The sequence below is a fragment of the Rhinatrema bivittatum genome, chromosome 4 (assembly GCF_901001135.1).
Source record: "Rhinatrema bivittatum chromosome 4, aRhiBiv1.1, whole genome shotgun sequence".
Lineage (NCBI taxonomy): Eukaryota > Metazoa > Chordata > Amphibia > Gymnophiona > Rhinatrematidae > Rhinatrema > Rhinatrema bivittatum.
This window is the reverse complement of record NC_042618.1, coordinates 115549245-115574888: the sequence shown is the minus strand read 5'-3', so window position 1 is coordinate 115574888 and position 25644 is coordinate 115549245. Positions and strand designations below refer to the sequence as shown.

Here is a 25644-nt window from a genome sequence, read left to right as displayed (position 1 = left end):
TATGTGTTTTCTAAATTATCTTCTTATGCATGTAAATGTTGGCTCTGCTGCAAAATGCCCCTAGATGCCCCTTTTTTACATGCATACATGTGCGCACAAAAGCAAAAATATATTTAGGTTTATAAAATATCATGTATGCAAGTAGATTTTATTTATTTAATTTATTTATTTATTAATAAATTTATTAATAAAGTAGATATTACTTATGCACATAAGTCCTTGAAAATTCATCCCTTAATGTCCTTTAGTAAATTAGGCATTAAAGTAGAGGCTCATACCCATGATGAAATTGAGCGTTAAAGCTTAATTTTAACCCATCTTAATAAATAGGCCCCTCTATATCTGTATCACTTTATTAAATGATCCAACATACAAGAATGGCAAAGTGCATAAAGTTTCCTTTTACATTATACAGCCTTGTTAAATTGGGAGTAAAGGTGTATCCAACTAACTTTACTAGCCGCACAGTGGCTATGAGCACAGTAGTATAGGAGCATGGATGAAGTGTATTGAGACATAAAGCAAATACATATTTAGTATAATGTGTAGGGAATTAGCTTCACCCATATTGTTAGCTTTTGCATGAGTGAGTCATTGTGTATCATGCTAAAAATGTATTGCATGTCCTGTTTCCTTTTATCTCCTTTTTCCTCCTCCTAAGGAGATGAATAATCTCATAGTACATGTTCTTTCTTATTCTCCATCAGATAGAATCCATTTAAGTATGAAAAAGTACATGCAGATTGACATTCAAATACGAAACTTTTCATTTCTGGACACTGATTTTAATTAAGCACTGATTGTAATCTGACCCTATTGCAACTAGCGCACCAAATTTAAATATATTTTCTGGTTGGGATGGGATTTTGCATTTCTCTCTCAAAGGGCTGGCATCGCAAGTATGATTACATGCACATAAATGGTAAATTACATGTGTAATCATGTCTGTAAATTAATTTTATGCATGCAATTTGCCATTTTTATATGTGGAATATTTCTATTGGCAAGATTTATGCTAACTCACTAATGAGCTAAAAAATCATGAAAATCAACTTATTAGCTATTTATCAGTAGCAAAATTACACCTAAAAAACTGCACAAAGCTGTGATTTTCCTTGAAATCAACTGCACCTTAGGAAATTTTAATTACCTTTATTTGTGAAAAAGTCTGCAATTTTGCACAGACATTTTTGCTAAATGTATACCCGTGAAGCAATTTGCATAATAAATAAAATGTCAACACTATAAGAAAAACTTACCATGGTACTGGCTGTTAATGAAAATCTTTGTTGTTTGATACAGTAGCCTCAGTGTTGCTAAGGAAAAACCATTTTACCCACATAAAAAGTGATCAGGAGTCACAGCCCTATAGCCTCTGCAAGTGATAAAAGCAAGTGATAAGCAGTGATAAAAGGCTATTACTACTGAACTTCATTAGTCAAATTAAACAGGTGAAGAACCCTTAATGATGTCTCTACAAGTGAAACAAAATTCAGGTGATTGTGGGAAGGCATAAATGACCGCATCTGGAGTCTAAAATAATCCCTGACTATGATTATAAGGCAGTGAAACCACAATCAATTAAATCACCTCTACTGGGTTGCTTAGGAAGCCCAAATTAAAGAGGCTAAGATTTGTAAAAAGCTTTCTTTTAAAAAAAAATATTTGTAAACCATGATAATAAGGTGTGCGGGGCTGTATGCGCATGCTAGCGAGTGGCTGTACACACATTTTTGTGCAGAGAACTTTATTCCCAATTTAACAAGGGTATATACACAAAAAATGTGTATACAACCATGCGTTAGCATGTGCACACAAATTAATGCTCCTCCATGCAAATCCCATATTAATGATGGCATTAGATATTACTCCCCCTCTCCCCACTGTAGAGAGTTGCATGGACTTCACCCATGGTTTTTTAATGCTCAAAATTTAACTCCTGGTCAGAAATGGTGTAAAGTTCCTGTGGCCAGTGAGTCTGCGGGGATAAACCTGGAGTTTATAGGAGTACTATACTCTGGATTTCTGTGCAGAAAAACCCAGTTTGGAGCAAATCCTGTTTTATGCTCAGTAAAAGGGTTTGTAGACACACATTATGCTTTGTGCACAAATCAGGTTTTCTGTGTGTAAATCAGGTTTTATGTGCGGACAAAAGGGTTTGTGCACAGAACACATTATTCGTGCCGAAAACGATGTATGTTCATAAATATTGTTTTTACGTGCACTAGGCCTTTGTGCACACATTTTTAATTGTCAATGCATTAACATGCCATTAGCTTACTGCACTGGGAGTTGTCTTTTTTTAGCGCATGAATTAAGAAAATGTTCGCTGAGGTTTAGCGCATATTTTTTTACTCATGTTTTATTCCATCAGTCCCCATAGCTGCTAAACAAATCTTCATCTGCTTGATTCTGTTAGGGTATAAGACTTTTGCCAGTTACAATTTATTTTTTTTTCACAGCTTAATTGCTTATTCAGAACAATATGTAGAATATGATCCTTTCTTGACCCCAGCCGAACCTTCCAATCCTTGGATAAGTGATGATACCATGCTATGGGATCTAGAAATGAGGTAATAAGTGGAAATATCATAATGACCTTTAACCTAACTTACATGTTTTCATTCTAGGAAACCCAGAAAAGGAATATTTGTAGAAGAGCAAATTACTTTAGACAAGGTACTAATGCGTTCACCCAGTCATCAAATTAATATAGTATTCACCACACAGCTTCTAATTTAGCTATATAATTCATATCTGGTATAATGCAGAAAAGGTTAAGCATTGGGGCACGCTCTGATGTCATTTAGATTGTGTTAGAACAGCATGATAGAACAGCACATAGAAATTCAAAACAATCCACTATAAAATTCCAGATTTCTGTAGGCGATCAGCCCACAGGAAACTCCCTTGCTTTACACAGAAATCTGCAGCTTTGTAAAGGCTTAAACTGTATACACCTGCCATCTAACTCTATGTAGCCTGTGTGAGGTTAAAATCAGTGGTTTTTCAGGTTATATCTCAAAGGGCTTTGAGACTTTTAGTCCTGGTTTTTTTTTTTTCAGAAAAAGGACTTAGGGTCTGTACAACAGTAGCTTACAAGGGAGCTTTACTCATATCCACCTCTCTTTTTTCTTATATTTTTATATTTTCTCCTAAAATGGGTAAAAGGAAAGGTAAACTAAAGACCCATCCAGTGCTGATTTTCTCTAAAAAAAAAAAAAAAAAATACCGGCTTATTGGCTAATAGCAGCTTCCACCTTCCACTTCAGTTACAGTTTGGAAATGGAAGACAAATGCTACAGTTTAAAAAGCCCCCTGGCCGGTGACTGGACAGCAAATCAGCATTGGTCCTACTCAACTGAATCTCTGATATCCACTGGAAGCGCTGTGGATGGCTTTGTTGCTCCTTCTTCAGCTATACAGTCTAATGCTGTAAGCACTGAAAGGACACTATTGTGGATGTGTTCCCCTGTGCTTGGAGATGTCTGTGAATTTGGATAGAAGAAGTTCCTTGCCCCTCTCTTGGAAGGTTTCCTTCAGTTCGACATGCTTCCTATGCCTGCTGTAGACCAAAGTACCCGAGCGTCTGGCATCTTCAGAGGAACAGGTGCTGAAAAATCATCTTCTGGGAGCAAGTATCCAGGAGGATTATGGACAGAGTTGCAGATGCTTGTTAAAGATGAGCAATAGTGTCTGCCATTGAGGTAATTGGTGGGGAGATGGGAGCCAGCAAAGGGCCCCATTCCAGCTTTTGGCACATCAAAGATAGTGCTCCCTGCAGGAAAAGGACTTAGGTCCTTGAAAGATCTCTGTTGTATGAAGACCAGAATGTAGGGAGTCCTGGCTGGCTGTGTTGTTCAACTCTGCAAATTCATAGACAATGCTGAAGCCAAGTTTTAAGCACAGGATGACATATCAAGGTGTATCTACTAATTTAACTTTGTGTTTAATTTTGTGGCAGACACGATTTCTACTTGCAGATATCCAACAATTGGCTCTGTATGAAAAGCTTGAATTTTTGGAGAATGCATCAAGATATAGAAACCTGTGGTTTCTAAGTTACCCTTATTTAAAATTAATTTCTCCTCAAGATACAATAAAGAAGTATTTTTTGGATATATTGAAAATTGTTCTTGAGGCTGTTCCTCCTGTTTTCAAAGCTTATTATATCCTACTGGCTAAACAAGAACATAATTCAAAGTCAGGGGCTAAGGATGTGCTAACTTCTTTAGAAAATTTGGACATCTCTGCCATGTTGGATCATCAGTTTTATGTAGCCTCAGTGTAGTGAAGATGTCCCTTTTCTACTCCCTGGTGAGGCCTCCCAGCCTTACCATGCTTCTTGCTTTTGAAGAGAACTCTCATCTTGCACTCTCTGCCAGAGGGTCCCTCTGTTATTAGTTACAGTGAGATAGAGTTTTGGGCTAGATTTCCTTTGGGAACTCTCATTCAAGGCCTAAAGATCCATGAGCTCCACTTTATTCCCTAGGTGGGCAAGTCTGGTGACATCACTTTCTAAGTGAAGTTGTGATGGTTGAAGATATATCCATATGTTTGTACTGTTTGTGGGGAGGGTTTTTAACTCACTCCTCCCATAAGGGTTCCAGGGCTGGGATAGCTAGGTTCCTGATACTTAAGACTTGTCCTGGATGAGAAGTCACTGACACCAAGACTAAGGAGAAGGATTAAGATCTATGGAGTTTCCCCACCGGATCTCCTTCCCATGGGAACAGGACATGCTGGGTGTCCATGAATAAACTGGACTCAAGTAGGATTTTTTTGTGTTTGAGTGGACCCCTCTAATAGGATTCTTGTTTGGCCACTGGGAAAGCTTTGTGCACTTTAAAATCACCATGGGAAGCTTTACCTAGATACCTGAGATAAAGGACACCTACCCAGAAGAAGAAGATTACCTATGTACATCAGTCAGCTGTAATTTCACCTTTATGGAAAAATGGACAATCATTTAATGGTTAAAGAATGTAAACATTTAATTCAACACCAGTGCCTTGTCCTGCCTGGTTAGTCCCAACATCTCACCCCTTGAGATGCAACAGCTAACACCATGCAGGGAGAAAAACACCATTGCCTGGGCCATAAGTTATCCGGTGAGCTCAGGAGTAGGACAGGGGTGTTCCTGGGCGGAGGCAGCTATTCAGCTAAGTTAGCTAGATAAATACCATTTTCAGCATTATTTGGTTAGCATAGTGGGATAACTTTAAGACTGCTCTTTGGCAGTCTTAAATTTAGCTGCATAAACGTTTCTGGCTAAGTTTGACATAGTCACATGTATTTAGCGGTATGGATGCACTGCTGAATATCTCAGCAAAGTTGACAAATATGTTTATCCAGTTAACATTGCCTAGATGCTCTAAACCGCAATGTTTTTTTCGGGAGATGGTCCCAGTATTACGTTGACACCCCCTCCCCCCCCCTTGATAGTGGGAACCCTCCCATGAAGAAATATCGCAGCTGTATGGCATGTTGTTGTGTCTCATGGCAAAGCACAATGGGACAAAATCTCACAGCACCTCCACTGCCTTAAAGGGCTGATGCCTTAAAAAATTTCCCAAAAGAAGAATTGTTGAGCGAGGATCAAGGTTGACCCCCTCTCACACCAGGGCAGCTATTTGAGGCAGTTCCAACACCTGAAAGTTAAAAAAATTAAGTAGTGGTGCAGCAATGGTCCCCCCCCCCTCCTCTCAAACCTGTCTTCAATAAATAAATTGTCCCCTACCCAATTTCCATCAAAATAAGGGATGCCATTGTCCCCCCACTCCCCACCACAATAGTCAACCAAAATCATTGGAGGTATAGTGCCCCCCCATACCTTTCTTCCCCAGCACCCAAATATTCCAAAAAGGCATTGGGGTTCAGTGGACCCCCTTCTACAAACCTCAAAAAATGGAGGAGGATCCTATAATGGGGCCTGGAGTGCCCCCTAGCCCCCAGCCTGATCGGTGCCATTTTTAAAAATGGTGCTGACTTGATGTGACTGGGGCAAGGTCTGGGATTCAGAACTAGGCAACGTGATAGGGGTAAGGTCATGTCAGCGCTGTTTTGAAAAATGACACCGACCGGGCTCGGGGCGCCAACATCATGGGATCCTCTTCCAAATTTTGAAGGTTTAGGGGTATGGAAGGGGTGTCAGAGGGGTAGGGGTCCTACTGAAACACAATGAATGGAACATTTGAGGGATTGTAGAGGGGGAGGTATTGGGGGACACTGTACCCCCAATGATTTTGGTTGATTATTTAGGTGGGGGGACCATGGTATCCCTTATATCAATGGAAGGGGGAAATGGAGGGAGAATTTATTTTTTGAAGACAGGGTTGGGGTGGGGAAGCCATCACTATGTGACTATTCTTTTTTTTAACACTTAAGGCGGCCCTGAGTTGAGCAGGGGGGTCATCCTTGACCCCTACTCAACTTGTTTAGTTTTTTTCAGCATAGTCCTTTATATCTAATGTGGGATCCTCGGGACCCACGTTAGGGTCTTGGGCTCCAGTGTTAGATTTAACGATTCCCCAGGAGGTGTTGATAATTTATCATGGCTGACCACTTTCTAACTGGACCGCAATAAATGATTAACATGGAATTGCCTATTAATGAGCTGTTTTGCATAGATTTGCAAAATTCATGCATGCAAATTGCGTACAAAGTAACTTATTGTAATAGGGGAGGGAATCTGGGTAGGACCATACAAAATATTACATATATCATGTGATATCACTGTGAAAGGGCTCTATCATGCGATATATGCTGTTTAATACACATTAGAGCACTATCATGGCTTAATGCATCTCCCAGATTGCTAGCTGGCCAGCATCTGAATATGAACCTCAGAGATTCTTTTTTTGGTCAAAAGTTTAAGGTTTTTCCAAATATTTTATGGTCTACCCAGGTTGTAAGGAGGAGATTTTTAGATTGTCAGACACATGTTAACTCAGTGGAAGTTAAGTTACCCAGAACATCTAAAACGTTCTTCTGAAGAATAAGTGACGCAGCCTTTCTAGAGCCCTTCTTGAAGAAAGCACTCCCAGGCCCCATGTAGAATAAGGCAGCAACATGTCTTGAGTTCTCAGATTCAATTTGAATTTTGCTGTGCAGAATGATTATGTTTTTGGATAATTCCTGGTTCTCTTGACCTTTTTCTTCAATTTGCTCTCACTGCCATATTGCAAAATCTATTGCTATAACATGTATATGGTTGATTTTTTTTTTACCTTTTTATTTTTTCCTTTTTTTCTTTCTTCTTAAACAAGGCATTTTGCCAGATAACTTGTGAATTAATGCCAATTTTTATTATATCTGGCATATATACGGTTACATTTTATCCGGATAAGTCATTATCCAGATAAAATTTAGCTGGCTAACATAGGGGCATATCAGGGGCATTCAGGGTTAGAGCTGATTTATTCAGAAAATGCCTGTAATCAGTATTATCCAGTTAACTTATCCGGCTAACTGTAGGACTGCTGCAAAGCAGTCCTAAAAGTTAGCCAAATAAACATTAACCCCACTCTCCCAAAAAAAAACAAAAAAAAAAAAAAAACATGGGGCTGAGCCGCCCCTGCCTTCTCTTGATCCGACCTTTAAAATTATTGGAGTAATAACAGCATCCCCCAGCTCCCTCTGGATCCCAATCGTAAACTCATTAGAGTGGCAGGCTGCACCCACTCCTCACTGCAATAAAATAAAATAAGAGCAGAAGAATGGATTCCTTTCCATCCCCCAAAGCTACCCCCACTCCCAATCAGAACCCTCAGAAGTGACTGAAATGTAGAGAGGGTGGAGTATAATCTCCTATATTCTCCCGCTCTGTTAGTACAGAAGTGCCTGGAACTCTGAAAGCTCTGAGCACTAGGCATGTGAATCGTTTTTTGACGATTTAAAAAAATCGTCAGATATTTTTTAAATCGTCAAAAATCGTTAGAGTCACGATACAATAGAAATTCCCCCGATTTATCGTGAAAAATCGTAAATCGGGGGAGGGGGAGGGCGGGAAAACCGGCACACCAAAACAACCCTAAAACCCACCCCGACCCATTAAAACAAATCCCCCACCCTCCCGAACCCCCCCCCCCCAAATGTTTTAAATTACCTGGTGGTCCAGTGGGGGGGTCCCGGAGCGATCTCCCGCTCTCGGGCCATCGGTGCCATTTTGGCTGCCACTAATATAAATGGCGCCGATGGCCCGATAAAAAAAAAAACCCCACCCGACCCTTTAAAATTACCCAATTAGCCTCCCCCACTCTCCCGACCCCCCCCCCCCAAAACTTTTTACACATACCTGGTGGTCCAGGGGGGCCGCGGGGAGCGATCTCCCGTTCCCACTCTATCAGCTGCGCTAAAAAAAATGGTGCCGATGGCCCTTTGCCCTTACCATGTGACAGGGCAAAGGTAGCACCGGCGCCATTTTGAATATTGGCAATACGGCCCGCGTGCAGGAGATCGCTCCCGGACCCCCGCTAGACCCCTAGGGACTTTTGGCCAGCTTGGGGGGGCCTCCTGACCCCCACAAGATTTGCCAAAAGTCCAGCGGGGGTCCGGGAGCGATCTCCTGCACGCGGGCCGTATTGCCAATATTCAAAATGGCGCCGGTGCTACCTTTGCCCTGTCACATGGTAAGGGCAAAGGGCCATCGGCACCATTTTTTTTAGCGCAGCTGATAGCGTGGGAACGGGAGATCGCTCCCCGCGGCCCCCCGGACCACCAGGTATGTGTAAAAAGTTTTTGGGGGGTCAGAAGAGTGGGGGAGGCTAAGGGGGTAATTTTAAAGGGTCGGGGTGGGGTTTTTTATCGGCGCGGGCCTCACTAAAAAAAATTAGTCATGTGAATTGGAATTGGAACCGATTCGAATTCACATCTCGTAATGATCAGATCCCCCCCCCCCCCCCCCAGCCGAACCCAATCGTTAAAATGATCGGGCACACGATTCACATCCCTACTGAGCACTTATGTATTTATTTATTCTCATCGTGGTTTAGTGTTTGGCCCTTCAATGACAACTGAAGGCCCTGCCAGAACTTAACTAGTTATATTCAAAAGAATATAACCTGTTAAGCCTAAAGTTATCCAGCTATCCTTAGCTTAGGTTAAGTTTAAAGCTATCCGCCTAAAGGTAGCTGGATAACGTTCTTCAGGGATATTCTGTTGCGGTTCCGGTCGCGACCCTCGCGACCGGATCCTTAACTTTGCGGTCGGGAGGGAGGCCAGCAAGAGCCGCGGTCCAGGTCCTCACAGGCTCCTCCTGGAGGGATCATGGGCTTCCAGGGTGAAGTTCCCTTCAGTCTTCAGCTGCAGTTCCGCCTTCCGGCCTACTTCCATCAGCGGAGATTCTCTCCATCCAATCTCTGTCCGGTCGGACCAAGAATCCACCTCCGAGCACAACATATTCAGCAGGACTTTTAACCTGCTGAATATCCAGGATAACTTTAGCCTGCTGTTAGCCATTTTATGGTGTTTTGAATATTGACCCCCATAAATGTTTCCTTCCTTCTCAAATATTTCTGACATTTCCGATATTTTTTATATATCAATTTATTATAAATTTAAAAAAAAAAAATTGAGAACAGGAATTGGGCTGGCCAGGTGGGCCAGTACAGGGGCGGCTCAAAGCAATCTGTCGCCTGAGGCAAAGGGATGAGATGGCGCCCCCTCCGTCCCACCCCCCCCCCCCGCTCACCCCACCCCCGTCCCTCCTCCCTTCAGCTGCCGCTGGCCTGGCCTCCACCAGTAGTGTGCAACAGTGTCCGTCCTCCCTTCAACCGCTGCCAGCCTGGCCTCCCGTGGCGGTGGCCCGTGGCAACATCTTCTTCTCTCTTCTGCCGCCATGGTAGGGCCAGGCAGGGTGAGGCGGATGCCACAGCAGCGTTCTGAGAGGGGCATTTTTTTTTTTTTTGCCACCTCAAAATTCTGATGCCTGAAGTGTACCGCCTCACCCTGCCTCATTATTATAGAACCACCCCGGGTCAGTAGCACTGCTATTCATTGCCATGTGTGGAAGACCCAAGCTGCATGCCCATGCCTGGTGTCTGCCTCTTTGGCCAGGTTGGGCTGGAGATGCTGCAGAGAGGTAATGTTTATAGATCCTGGTGGTGGAGAGGGAAGGGGGAGTCTCCATCACAACTTAATGATGTCACCTAATAGCCTAATTAATGCGCATGCATACCAGGTTCCAGAGGGCACGGAGGACTACGGTCTTTGGCTAAGAAGCATCCCTGCAACAGCAGGACTAAGTGGCTTGTAAAAATAGGGGGGGAAACCCTGAGTAACTTTGAATGAGGACTCATGGCACAGTAGCCTGATGTTGGTTCCAAATGAGCTGGAAACCCAAGACAGGAGGAAACCTGCGGCCCAAAAATTAATGAATAAATGCAGCACTTCAATTTTTATTATGCCTTCAAATGAGAGCATTGAATCGAAAAGCAGCACTGTTACAAAGGCACACAGGTGACCAGAGTTACTAGGCAGGTGTGATTGTTTAAAAGTATAATAACAAATTAATGATATATATTTCTGTTAAGAAAGTAATTGGTGACCTCTGGTGGTATATACATGCTTAGTCAACAATGCATGCAATATCATGATACTGAAGAACTGAGTATCATCTGTATCAGACAATGAGGTGCAAGTAATTTTTAGTGTTTCAACTTTTTCTACTCTCTTGCTTGCTCTAAAAGCAAAGAACCCAGCCAACAGCGCGTGAAACGATGGGGATTCTCCATGGATGAAGTATTAAAGGACCCAGTGGGACGAGATCAGTTCCTTCGTTTTCTGGAGTCAGAATTCAGCTCTGAAAACCTCAGGTAAAACCCTGACTTACTGTCAATAGCATACATTAGAATGTTGTGCATTGTCATGTTGTTATACAAATGATTCTTTAACATCTATTTTGGGCTGATTTCTTTCAAGCATAATTACTGGCAAAATATAAGAGTATCTGCTGGCTTCAACTTCTGCATTAGTTCCTGCCAGAGTTTTCTAATGGGATACTTCAAAATTATTGCAATATCATGTAACTGCATGTTATTCTGAACACTAATATAGTATAAAATAAATGATACAATTTATTGTAGTGCTTCCGCATACAGATTACATTAATGAGTTAGTCTATATTTAATTTCTCATGAAGAGATGCAAGCAGGATAGATGGCTGTTCTGCTTAGGTTACTGAATAATGTATTGTGCTATGAAACCTGACAGAGAACAATTTGTAATTTGATTCACTACTATTATGCATGTAAGTTGCTATTTTAAAAGGCACTTATGCGCATGTATTTTCCAACTATACTCACAAATGTTTACATCTGCTGGTGTACGTAATATGAAATGTGTTTATTGTATAGTATTGACTGGGTGGGAAGTCTGGGTGAACGGGGAGTTCAGACTGAAGAACCAGGAGGGTCTCGATGAGCTACAAAAGGACTGGGTGAACTTGTGGACTAATTGGTAAAGCTGGCCATTTCATCGACACGCGCATGTTATAAAATACCCCAACATACCCAGATAAGTGCTACTTTCACATGTAAAATATACGCACCTGTATTTTAAAAATAGATAGGTAAAGTACATGCGTTCAGTGCACTGATATACGTAGTTTCAATGCATAAGCCTACAGACGTACTGGTGGTCCAGTTGGGGTCCCGGGAGCGATCTCCCGCGAACTCCTGCTCCGGGCCATCCTCCCACTCCCAGGCCATCGGCTGCCACTAATCATGGTAAGGGCCCTTTGCCCTTACCATGTGACAGGTATCCGTGCCATTGGCCGGATCCTGTCACATAGTAAGGGAAAAGGCTATCGGCGCCATTTTGAATACTGGCAGCCGATGGACCGAGTGCAGGAGGTCGCTCCTGGACCCCTGCTGGACTTTTGGCAAGTCTTGAGGGGGTCAGGAGGGTCCCCCAAGACTTGTCAAAAGGCCTGGTGGTCCAGCGGGGGTACTGGAGCGATCTCCTGCACTCGGGCCATCAGCTGCCAGTAATCAAAATGGCGCCGATAGTCTTTGCCCTTACAAGATGGCGCCGGCCATCCAGTGCTCCTACCATGTGACAGGATCCAGCCAATGGCACGGATACCCTGTAACAAGGTAAGGGCAAAGGGCCATCAGTGCCATTTTGATTAGTGGTAGCCAACGGCCCTGGAGCAGGAGGATGGCCCAGGAGCGGGAGATCATGGGAGATCGCTCCCGGGACCCCCACTGGACCACCAGGTACCTGTAAAAAGTTTTTGAGGGGGTTGGGAGGGTGGGGAAGCTAAGGGGTTACTTTTAAAGGGTCGGGGTGGGTTTAGGGGTTATTTTTGTGTGCCATTTTTCCCGCCCTCCCCCAAAACGATAAGGGAACCCCCACGATCAATATCGTGGGGTTTTCCTATCGTTTTGGGGGAGCCCCCAATTTCTGACGATTTTGAAAATATGGACGATATTTTCAATCGTCCGAAGCCTGATTCACATCCCTAGTAAATCTACACGTGGCCACATATACATGAATATGCTGCTACAGGCAGTTGTGTGAAAGTTATCCACCCTGTGCACACTTTTAGAAAATAGGTGAAGAAACTATGCAGTTCTCTGCATTAAAAAAATATGCTTGTACTGAAACATAAGTCACACATCAAGAGAAGAACTATACTTTATAATATATAGTTTCAACACTTTTATTATGCAATCACATATGTTCCAACTACCTAGACATTTAAAATCTAACACACACGTACCCATACATTCATCACTCATATCACATAAAATCCAGTGAACATTTTAAATATGTGTCTCATACAAGAATATTTTGTTGCTCCCTTAAATTCTTTAACAAAGTGTTCTTCTGCTTATAATAAATTCAAATCCTTCTATATAAATTGAAGTCCATCCAACAAAGAACTTTGTTTCACCCTATTAAAAGAGGGCTTCTTCAGAGACAAATTAAAGAACTTCAATGTGTTGAACGGAGCAGATTTCATCACCAAAACACAAATACCCGTGAGTCTTCCTTCAACACATGATGAGTACCGAGGTTTCAATGTCTTCAACCTTCTTCAAACATCAAATTGCTTCACGTAAATTCTGTAACATGAGCATTGTAAAAATTACTATTTATTAATTTAAACAAATATGTACCTTCCTATACCATCACAGCAAGCCCGAATATTCATACTATACAAGACTCACCAAGAGTGCATGAAAATTTCTACACCATACAAGATCCCTGCCTGCCCTTCCTTGCCTTGGCAATCGGGTCCTGATGGGAGGGATCTCTTGGAGCAGGATTCTCAATTCTCCCAGCAGGAAGGGCAGTCAGAACTTCCAACCTGGCTCTTGAAATTAGGCTTACAAAATGGAAGATAACCCCAGGGCAGGGGCAGATCGGGCATCCCCCAGTGGGCCGTCGCTCTGGTCACGTGGTCTGCCGAGCGCGGCCGCGACAGAGCCACGCTCGGCAGACCACGGGGTATCTCTAGCCAGCCTGGGCGGAAAATCCTCAGGCCGATCTTTACCCGGAATCTGCCCCTGCCCCGGGATGACTCGCAACAGGTCACTGGCATCGCATTCCTCACCGAGGCAATGGGGGGGGGGCAGGTCTTCTCTAACCTGCCCAGGCCCTGACCCAGAGCTCCCCGTGCCCTGAGCCCAGGAGCTGAACACTCCTTTAAAGGTAAAAGTTCAACAAATGCACTCAGAGGGATCTCTCACCAGACAAGTTAAGTACTGGCTAGGCAGAAATCCTCCCAACCCTGGCCAGGACCACCAAACAAGGCTTGCTTGGCTAAAACTGGCTGGGCCTGTAAAACAATAAAGGTTTAACTCTCTCTCTCTCTTGCTGAACTCTGTTCTAAACTCATAGGACTTTCTCCCAAGCTGTAGCAAACATGCAGTTATATAATGTTCCGAAGGGGATGGCCATTCCAGACCCTGCAGAAGGAGGGGCTGTATTTGAATGGATCCTCTCTACTAAACATCCTACACTAGCTGGCTGACACCTGACACCCAGGCCTTAATGGTAACAGGACAAAGGGTCTGTTAAATATGAATCCACATGCTGACCATGCAAATGCATATGCATACATCCCAGAAAGTAATCTAGATTATTCTGAGTGAAACCTTTTGTTTTTTAGTGGATCCAATCATTTTGTAAACAATAATATGAAGATGTATACAGATTCCTAATTTTATGTCTCAATACACAGTCCACAGGAATCCCAATTTAACATATTACTTCTAAACATATCACACATAAATATCAATATAAAATATTTTATTTTACTTTGTAAATACAATACATTAAAAATATGTGCTCATACGTATTTATTTTAACGTCTTAAATACAATAAATTTAAGGTGATAAAATGATATTATGAAATTAAGTAAGTGTGTATTTACCTTGTTTTCAGGTTTTGAATAGATCCGTTGGAATCGTTGTAATATTACAGATAGAATGAGATAATGAGAGGTCCCATAGAGGGGTAGCATGAGATGTTTTAGTAAGCTTAAGTATGGGTGTTTTGTGCATTGTGACTATATGTGAGTAACATGAGTTAATTGTGAGTAGATATTTTTAGGAGCATGGGAGTCCTTGTAATATCGTGGGCATGAATTCCTGTTGCCAGAGTGGGTGGTGAGATGATGGTTTAAATCTCAGCAGTGTATTGAAGAATTCCTTAGAGTATTACTCATGAAGTTTTGAATCCCCCTGTAGAAGCTGTAAGGTGTAGTACCTAAAAGTGTTCTAATTTGGAGTATCGTTTAAGAGGTGTGATCTCCCCTTGAAGAAGCTGGGTTTGGTGAAACAAGCAGGCCCTATTATTTGTTGGGGACATAATGTGATAGGTTATTGAGGGATATATTTGGGTAATAGAATATTGGTTATTATAGTACAACAGGGTATTGTCTATGTAATTTTGTATTTTATAGATGTACATGTTTTTAGAAATATGATTTGATGCATATTATTGTATTGTTATGTTGATAATTTGTGTAAGTACATCTTAAATGTATTTAAGAGGTTAAAATAAAATACATGTAAGCACATGTTTTTAATGTATTGTATTTATGAGGTAAAATAAAATATTTTATATTTATATTTATGTGTAATATGTTTAGAAGTAATATATTAAATTGGGATTCCTGTGAGTTGTGTATTGGATCCAATAATTTTGTCATAATGTATCCCTTTGGTGAACTCAGAAGCAAAATAATTGGTTGCCACTACACAAGAAATGATTTATGACAACTGAAATATTTTCCTTTTTGGTTAACTGAGCATAGTATAGTATAGTAAGTCATGTAACTGAAGGGTAGGGAAAAGTCCATTTCATTTCATCTTTTTTTCCCCTTTGGGTAGTACAGCATCTGTCAACTACCAAAACACCAATCTCTGTATCTTTTGCAATTTTGCTTTTCTCTTTCCTGCTTGAATGTTCCTCATGCCCTTCCTTTTATTTCTTCATCATATAAAGAATCCAGAAAGAAACGTTTTATTACAATATTTCTTCTATGTTTTTAGATATCACTCTAGAAATTTGATGCAGAGTTAATTTGCTCTAGCAGAATCTGACTGCTATGATAAATGTTATCGAAGGTTTTCTTTAGGGACCATGGTTAACATTTTTAATATTAAAAGGGGCCATCATACATCTGGAAAGAATAGCATTTTAAGATTAAAATATTCACAAATAAATCAATAATATTGTAACCTCCTTTGGGGAATATAAAATGATAGAGGTTCTGATGCTAGTTTTGGAGCCTCACACCAGTTTCTGTGGGCTCAAAGTCACAAAATGGTCAAACAGATGGGTGTAGTGAACCTGGTCCAGAGACAAGGGCTGCATGGTTTTCTTACTGGACAGAGAAAATAATTCCATACACTCCTTTCCCCTCTGTGAATTATCTGACTGCACCCCAAAAAACACGTCTTCCACTCAAAGGGACTGACTCACTCTTACAAACTCTTGCCCTGAGATCAAGTAAGCACTAGCAGTCTCTCTCAAAAGAGTATCTTCAAAACAATATAAACTTTTATTTGATTTTCTGGGGTTTCTAGCAGTCAACAAAAGAACAATTAAAAAAAAAAATGGATACATTCACAGGAATATCACTGCAGAAAATAAGCAGCACAGCAAAACATAATACACTTTACATCACAAATAATCCAAAAGAAGAGATTAAGTAGATAAATTGCAAAGCATTGTAAAGGACATATTTCCAGTGGTAAGGACCTGATCATGGGCCTGGGCCACAATATCTTAACATAGACTTAAAGGCTAACTTTCAAAGCTCTCCATGTAGCTCCATATACGCGCATATAGGGAATGCAGAGATTTACTATACCACTTTATAATCTATGGGCCGATTTCGGAGCGGCCTCGGAGGGAACTTTCCTTTGCCCTCCCCCCACCTTCCCCTACCTAACCCACCCCCCCCGGCCCTATCTAAACCCCCCCCCCTTACCTTTATTGGTAGATTTACGCCTGCTAAAAGCAGACGTAAATCTGCGCGCGCCAGCGGGCTGTTGGCGCGCCGTCACCCGACCCGGGGGCTGGTCCGGAAGCCTCGACCACGCCCCCGGGCTGGTGGCACGCCCCCGAAATGCTGCGTCGTTTCGGGAACGCCCCCGACACGCCCCCCCTCCCCGCCCCTTTTAGAAAGCCCTGGGACTTACGTGCGCAGGGTTTTTAAAATCCGCCCCAATGTGTATCTGGTCTGCACAGATTATAAAATCCACGTAAATACACATTCCTGCATATGCGCATATGTTTCAGTAAATATTTGTAATGCAATGAAAGCAAATACTTTCTCGACCTATTTTATAAACTTGTTCTACATGCAAAAAATATATAACTTGCATGCGTAAAACCCTGATTTACATGTGGAAATGGATATATTGTAAATGTGCATGTACTTGAAAACAGTAGTTTGCCAATATCTCTATCAGTTCACCCACTCTGTCCCCAGTTTACCAAGACCTTCCTGCTACCTTTTCCCAGTTCACCCAGACCTCCAATACAAAAGCAGTAGGCAACAGACGAATCTGATATCAATTGGGCTAGTTAATTAGCAGGCATAAAATCATGCAACTGAGCTGCCTAATGTAGTCACATACATTTCTTATATAATAACAACTTTTGTATGAACTACTTGGCCCACACCAGAAATCCCTAGACCATCCCTTTTTTTGTGCAAGTAAATGTACGTGCGAAACTGAAAATACTAGTGTATCTATAATAGCATGTGTGCAAATACAAGCTACTTACAAGCATTTATGCTAATTTTACACTCATAACTCCTTTGTAAATTAACTCATTAGGTTTCAGTCTTCCAAAGGAACATCTGAGTTGAATATCACATGGAAAACAACTGATTTATAACCCTAGATGGTAACTTTCAAACCTGCATGCGCACGTACATTTGTGCATGTGCGTCAGCCCGCGCCCAGGGATGCAGCCATTTTACATGTTATAAAGTAGCCTGGTTGCACGCACATGTGCATCTAACTTTAAGGGGCGTGCACATAGATGCGTAAATCCCACTTCTACTGAGGAAGTTGGAGGATTTTAAAAGGGGCACGCGCCTATGCAATTCCCAGTTTACCAGTTTGTCCACCAGCTCACCCATTTAACAGCTTGGTCCTCCAAACCTCCTGGTATGATAGTCCACATTTCCCCCAGTTACCCCAGACCCTTTAAACCCCTCAGATATGGCTCGCTTCCCTTATTTTATAACTTACACGTCATCGATAATAGAAGTAAAGTTATGCGTCAGGGGACCTCGGTGTGTGCCTGTGTGCGTAAGTATTTACACACACATCTCTTGGCAAAGCCTCAAAAAGCCCAGGCCCCGCCCATGCCCTGCTGCTTTTTGGAAACTTTTCAGATATGTGCCTAACCTGCTCGCGGCAAACACTGTGTGCTTCTCAGGGCCGCGAGCACACAGTGTCACACGCCCCCTCCCCCTACCTGTTTCGGCTACGACTGTTTCTATTTCTCTTTGCCGTGAGCGGGATAGGCCCACTTGTGGCACCACGTGGCTGCTCTTCGGCACCCCCTACAGCTCTGCGCCGTGAGAAGCTCACAGTCGGCGCTGAAACAGGTAGGGGAGGGGACGCGACCGGGGGGGGGGGGGGGGGGGCAGCGCAAGGGTCACCTAGGGCGCCCAATACCCTTGCACCGGCCCTGATACTGAGTCAAACCAAAGGTCCATCAAACTCACTTAAAGGAATAGAAAATACAACTTCATCCTTTGTTGCAGACCATCCACCCAAAAAATGGTAGAGATTAAGCAGTACAAGCAAAGAACAAATAAAGGTATACCTACAGTCTCCAAAATGGCTTTAATAGCTTCTTTCACAGTACCACTAAAATACCTTATGTCTGCAGCACCTTGAACTCCATGTGGAAAAAAAATGCAAACATGATGCTTCCATTAGCTTTTTGGATCTTTTATTCTTTCTCTTTCAATTAAAGGCTACAATAGAATAAGACTATTAAAACACTATTTAAAAATCAACTTTCAGACAACTGCACAGAGCAGCATATATGCGCATATATGGCCACACATATCTCTGTCCCACAACATACACACAAATACATGCAATGCATTGAAAGCGAGCATTTCAATGCACTGACTGCACATAATTTTCATACCTATTTAAAAATATACAGGCGTATATTTCACATGCAAAAATAAAGTAAGGCTCGAATAAATTCCAATTTTAAAACATGTGAAGGTAATTGACATTACTAGTTTTGCCAATTACTCCAATAGTTCACCTGGTCCTTCTCCAGGTCATCAAGACCCTCCTGGTCCTTCAGTCTGAACTCTCCCCCAGTTCACCCAGATCTCCCACTGGGCCAATAGTGCACAATAAACATGCTTAATACCACTTAATGCAAGATAATCAGTAGGTGTAAAATTACAAAAGTATGTTTCTGTCGTAGCTGCTTAGTGACACCTGATCCGCTGGGCCCAAGTCACAGTAGGAGGCTACGGCAATCCAGGCTAAAGAGAAACTAGTATTTAAGGTACAGGGAGGATAAGGATTGGGGCAGTGGGAAGGAGGGGGCCTGCAGATTAAAATATTTTTAAAAATAAAGATACAACTTGGGAGCAGGCAGTGGGGGAAGGGGAGAAGCCAGTGCTGGCCCCTATATTTCTAAAAAATTATGATTTGCGTACTTTGGGGAGGAGGCAGCAGGGTTCAGCCTTGGAGTTTGGGTTGAGGGAGGAAAGGGAAGGGGGTCTAGTCAGTGCCTGTAGGCCCGTGGGTTTTTGGGTTTTTTTCACTAGGATTGCCACTTAAGCAGGTAGCTTTTGAAATATCTGGTTAATGGCAGGTTATCCGGCTACCTTACCGGGTCATTCAGCAAAATCTGTTAGGGCCCTAACTCATGCAATAAATACTGCTTTATATTTACAGGTAGATTTTAAATCGGCCCCCATGTGTAAATCCCAGGGTTTACGCGCGTGGCCGGGCCTTACACGCACCTGGCCAATTTTCAAACAGGCCCGGCCACGAGCGTAAACCCTGGTACACAATTAAGTGCCGGGGCCTCTAAAGGGGGCAGGGCTGGAGGTGGCCGGTACAGTGGCCAATTGCTGCTGTACCAGGGAAGGAAATCCTGGCGCCCGCAAGTTATTACTGCTCCATTGGAGTAGTAAGCAGCAAAATAATGAAAAAAAAGGTAAGGGAAAGGGTTTAGGGGGTGGGGAGGAGAGGGGAAGGGGAATGGGAAGGGAGGTTAGAATAGGGGCTAGGGAAGTTCCCTCCCAGTCCGCTCCTTAATTGGGAGGGAACTTGGGAAGGCCGCAATGCATCGCTGCGCAAAACTTGCACAAGTCCCTCCCTTGCGCGCACCGCCTGCACATGCACGCGTGGATTACAAAATCCAAGGGGCACTATAAAATCAGCACGTCCATGTGCGCACGCCGGGAAGTGCGCACACATGCACACACGCGCGCATTTATTAAAATCTACCCCTTAGTTTCCAAGTGTGAGGAGCTGGAGAGGAGTTTATTAAAATGAGGGTCTGCTAGTGCGGAATGCGATAGAGTAACGCACACCAATGCAGGATTTAATGTCAGAAATGACTACACCTTTTTTCCGTGCGTTATACCCATGTTAGCCTTACATACCAGGAAAACAGGTTGAGTTTGGGGGTGGGGAGGGCTTACATGCACAATCAGAGGAATTAACTGTGAACTAGAAATGACTGATGAATTTCTATCATTTGAATCAGTAAAAGATGCCAACAAGAGGAGTTGATTTGTACAATGCAGTAGAGACTGCTTTGAAGTGTTGAAAGTGTATGCTCTTACAGTAGTGTATATACACATATATATATATAATATATATATAAGCATGTCACATTGACTCTATGCAGTGATGCTCTCTCTCTCTCTCTTTCGCATAATGTTGTGATATTTATCTATGTTTTTTATCGCGGGCGCTATTTCTGCTATATTTATAGCATTTTGATGAATCTAGGGGTTAGCCGGTTATAGTTTAAAATTGGATAAGTTAGCCAGATAACTTAACTCCTCCCTGAAATGTCCCCCAAACATCTTTTTTTTATCCAGCTAGATTTTAGCTGGATAATGACTTCTCTGGCTAAAATGTAGCTGGATAAGGATTGAATATACTAAACCTTGCAATTTGGGTGGATAACTTTACGTTACACATGTAACATTTTGAAAATTCATCTTTTAATGAGGACGGAAAAGGTTAAACATAAGTAAACCATTAAAAGTTTTTGTATAGCCTATTTGTTCAGTTAGTAAGTATCAAAGAAGAAACAAAAGAGGACTAAACATGCATATGCATGGATTTGGAGTGCTTTTCAGCCTCCATCCTTTGAAAAGGACCTTGCCCTTATCAGACTGAGGTCAGTTACAATAAGGTAGGTGCCAAGACCAGACCTACCTTCCCTCCAACTTTGATCTGATCGAGTCATGGACATGGGCACCGTCATGCCCTCAGGCAGACAGATGGAAAGATTGAACCACTGCTATAGCACTTTTAACCCTAATTGAAAAGTGTTAATAAAACCTAGATGAAAAAAATACCATAATTGTAAGCTAAATTATATATTGAATTAACTTAATTAGTGGCTAAGCAATATCTTGCTTCCCCCATATCTGGGTTCCCCACATTCTAGTGTGTATTGTTTTGTTATTTTTATCAGTTTAGGGATGAAAAATGCTATAACAGTGATTCAATCCATCCATATATCTGTGGGAACAATAAGACCTGTAAAAAATGACCAGTCAGGCTCAAACTTGAGGGGAAGGTGAAACATTGAAAATGATCTTCTTCACTGAGTAATGATTTGTGTCATTCTTGGTTCAACCAACATATAGATCCAGCTTCCAAAAACTGTCCTGGGACCCCATAGCCAGTTGGGTTTTCAGGATCTCCACAATGAATATGCATGAGATAAATTTGCATATATTAAGTCTCCATGATATGCAAATTTATCCTGAAAACTCATCTGTCTAAGGTGTCCCCAGGACAGATTTGGGAAGCCCTGGTTTTAGATTGTGGCCATGTGGAAAATGTTTAATGCTGGATATCAATAAAACAAATTTAAAATAAAATTATCTCGATCTATTAAAGATGTGGTTGTGATTGCCCCTGGTTAGCAATTAAGTGGATCACAAATACTGCATTTCTCACTCACATAAGTTAAGTACTTCTTTGACATAAAAGAAAATTGAAAGATTTTATTTACAACAAAAAAATACAAAAAATTGTTTGGACTTTATATGATATATTCCCTGTGATGATAGTGTTTCCCTGCAGCATTTTTGGCTGTTGAGGTGTAAAGTTTGTCTATGTTTATTTAATATAAGGCTTTGATGTTGTTTAATGTGAGGTTGATTTGAGATTTACAGCGTGCCTTGAGTGTGTGGTGCAATTAGTTGTGTCAACTATATATACTTCTGACAGATGTCTTTTATGCATTCAGGTGTAGATGATGTTATGTGCCAAGTAAGGACTCAAACTTCCTCATTAGCAGTTAAGGACCAGGATGCCACAGACCTCAAAGATGTTTGTTAACAAACAGTCTAGAAACATATGCATTGGCCATGTGTAAGTGCATGAAATGCTGCAGTTAGTACCCAACAGATATGTGAGGCAGTGTGCATCTGGGTAAGTGACATGCAGTGTTAGCCTCTGTTTGCTCTAGCTAACAGCTATTATACAGATCCACAAGCCAGGCCAGTACAGGGGTGGCAGCCAGTCTGTGGAAGTCTGCCTGGTTCCAAGTAGCAGCCCTCTAAACTGTAAGCTCTTGAGCTGTGGCCATTGACTAAATGATGCAACTCCCTCACTTTGTCCTCAGTTGTCATGTAGCACCTGATACCCTGTTCCAGCATCCTGCAAGTCAATGACATATTTGTCGTGGTGTGAAACCTAAAAAGGGTTGGGTCTACATAGCATTTTTTGTTGCACTAAGGACACAAGTAAGGGGGCCTATGATAAAGTCTTGTGTGATGATGACTATAATTTCCCCTTAACACCACACAAGCTTTACATGTACTCTCTGATCCTGCCACCTGCAGCTTGCACATTTCAGCTTGCTGTTACTTTTCAAATAGATCTCTGACAATAGAGTGACGTCATGAAAGCATTCAGTGCCAGAGCCAGAGAGAAGGGCCATTGTTTGGTCAGAGGTGATATATCTTCACAATGGAAGAGGCCAATGGTTTGTTTAGGCTGCACTATGACTAGTGCATAGCTAATCAACCCATTGGACCCTCACAGAGTGAAGACCTAGCTACTGCTCCTCTAGTCAAGCATATCAACATCTATTATACCAGACAGCATATGGAGCTGAATACTAGCTAGCTAATGGCCATCTCACATACAGGCACATGTACCCAAGATTTACCTAAGAGTATGCTGCCTGAAGAAGGCAACAGGAGTCAATAGTGAAGCTCCACAGTAAGGAACTTCGTGTTTAGCTCTTGCTGTCTTCCTTGGGAGCATACATTGAGCTTTCAGGTATATGGCCTAGGCCATATGGTCTTGCCTGCCAGATGAGTGGCTAGTTGGAATGTGCAAGGTCATGTGTAGACCAAACTTTGGACCTAGTGAACCCTTAAGACTAAAACCACACAATGAAAAGACACAACCAGAAAGTCAATTTTTTAAACCTGTGACCAGTTTATTAGTGAACAAATCTAGTCAACAAATTCAAAGCAAGTCAATGTCTTTGGCAATCACATTCTGCAAGGACAAGATAGCAAATAACACATCGGTTATTTACTCTTTCGGATAGTAGAAAGACTAGGGGGCACTCCATGAAGTTAGCATGGAGCACATTTAAAACTAATCGGAGAAAGTTCTTTTTTACTCAACGCACAATTAAACTCTGGAATTTTTTGCCAGAGGATGTGGTTAGTGCAGTTAGTATAGCTGTGTTTAAAAAACAATTGGATAAGTTCTTGGAGGAGAAGTCCATTACCTGCTATTAAGTTCACTTAGAGAATAGCCACTGCCATTAGCAATGGTAACATGGAATAGACTTAGGTTTTGGGTACTTTCCAGGTTCTTATGGCCTGGATTGGCCACTGTTGGAAACAGGATGCTGGGCTTGATGGACCCTTGGTCTGACCCAGTATGGCATTTTCTTATATTCTTATGTTCTTAACACATGATATTGTAAATGAACTGAACAGCAGATTGCATGTAGACCTGTACATACATTGTTAGAAAAGGCATCATTACATATACAGGCATAGCATTTTATCCTTTTTGCACAATCATGATTACAGCAAAAAACATAGAAAGCGGAAGTGGCACTCTCAATAGCTACAGTCAGCTCTAATGTTAGAGCTGATTGCAGCATAACTATGTGATGGCAAGAAGAAGACTCCAGATAGTCCATGTAGAAAAAAGTGCATTCAAAGGGGGACAGCCTAAGGGCCGAGGCAGCAGATTTCAAGTGAAGAGCCCAGACAGGCCATGTAGAAAGAGTGCACTTAAAGGGGGCCAGCCTAAGGGCCAAGGCAGCAGAGTTCAGCAAGAAGGCAACAGGACCAGGACCAAAGAGCACAGCACGAAGGCCAAGGACCAAGAGAAGAGCGCAGCATGGAGGGCAAGGCACCAGCAGAAGAGTGCAGCATGAAGGCCGAGTACCGGGAGAAGACACAGCATGGGCACAGGAGCCCCAAGAGAAGACACAGCAGCATGGAGGCGGCAGCCTCAGGAGAAGACACAGTAGGAGTATGGGCAGAGCATCGATGAAGGCATTAGAAGTTTCCTGGAGATCAACAGTAGCACACAGTAAACCATATCCATCATTAAGTGAGCACAGGACCTCTGTAGTCAGGATGAGCCCAGCAGACTTCTTCCATCTAGTTGGCACAGGAACTCTGTACAGAGACCTGGCCAGGCTTGTCCAACAAGTCTGGTTTTTCACCATTAGAAGCTAGCTGTTTGGGGTCTTCATGGCCCTTTGCCATGCTGTGGCTTGCCACTTGGGGGTGGAATGTCTTTGGGGGGCCTACCCCTGGGTCATCTCTCAGGCCGGGGACTGTTACACTGTGTTGAGACTTGTGATGCTGGGGAAGGCACATGGGCAGGCTCTGGCATTTGTTGTAAAATCTCTGTCATGACAGCAGTGAGGTTATTTATTGATGTTGCCACTGTTGTGAGAACCTGTGTTTGCACTGCCATCTAGGCATGCAGGGCCTGGGTTTGCCCGTCGACAGCCCTCCTCAGGTGCACTAGTTCTGCCTGTATGTGGTGTAGCTGAACACGATGGCTCCTTTCCAGCTGGTCCAGCTGCTCATGCATGGAGGCCTGTGGTGATGACAGGGCTGATGGCAGTGCTGGTGCCAGAGCTGGTGCTGTGGCCAGTGCCAGTGCAGTGCTTGTAATGTGGTGAGATGCAGGTTCGGCTTCCAGAAGGGACATGATGAGGCTGGTGGACTGGTCCGGCTCAGTGCCTGCTGCCTTGTGCTGCTGATGTGGCCATTGCAGGCTGAGTTCCTCCATTAAAGCCAAAATATTCAAATTGACATCAAGTGGGTTGGCTGAGCCCAGAACTTCCAGGAGTGGGCTGTGCTGCTGTTGCTGATAATGATGATGATGATCCTCCTCCTCCTCACTAAACTGGGTGCAGGCATTCATATGCAAGGGACCATGTAATAGACCAGCTGTGCCACTGGTCCCTGGGGCTTGATGGCTGGGACTGGCAGAGTCCTGGGTGAGAACTGTGGAAACAAAGAAGAAAACATAAGTACCAAAGCCAAGAGGTACACACATGGAACATTTGGCATGACATGCGCACTTTGTATCTCAATGAATGTGAGCATCTTATGCCAAATGATGTGCACAACTGAAGCAGTCTTGCCATTTACAGGTCAGATGAACTTACCGGCTCTGGCTCGTGTGGTGTCTAGCTGCTAAGCCATCCCTCAAACATGTCGGACGCAGCCACTGGTTGAGGCGCTCCTCCATGGGCGTGAGTATTATTGGGCAAGGTGCTCCTCTGCCGCTCTGCCAGAAGTACTTGTTGTGGCTGCACACCTTCATCTTTAATTGGGTCTTGATGTCTGGGTAGCCGTGGGCCACCTCCTCTGCATTGCACTGGATACCTCTCCGCCATGAGATTGCCTGGACAATGGTGTACCAGAT

At 42.8% G+C, this 25644-nt stretch overlaps 1 protein-coding gene across 7 annotated transcripts in view; it reads left to right on the top strand.

Moving 5' to 3' along the window:
• The window catches only part of RGS6 (regulator of G protein signaling 6), an 831317-nt gene that overhangs the window by 675084 nt on the left and 130589 nt on the right, over nt 1-25644 (top strand). For 6 of the 7 annotated variants that reach the window (XM_029598736.1, XM_029598734.1, XM_029598731.1 and 3 more), the window contains exons 13-14: nt 2463-2573; nt 10689-10814. In XM_029598736.1, the coding sequence (XP_029454596.1) occupies nt 2463-2573; nt 10689-10814 (237 nt within the window). The remainder of the gene's footprint in view (nt 1-2462; nt 2574-10688; nt 10815-25644) is intronic. The other variant, XM_029598733.1, reaches the window with a different exon arrangement.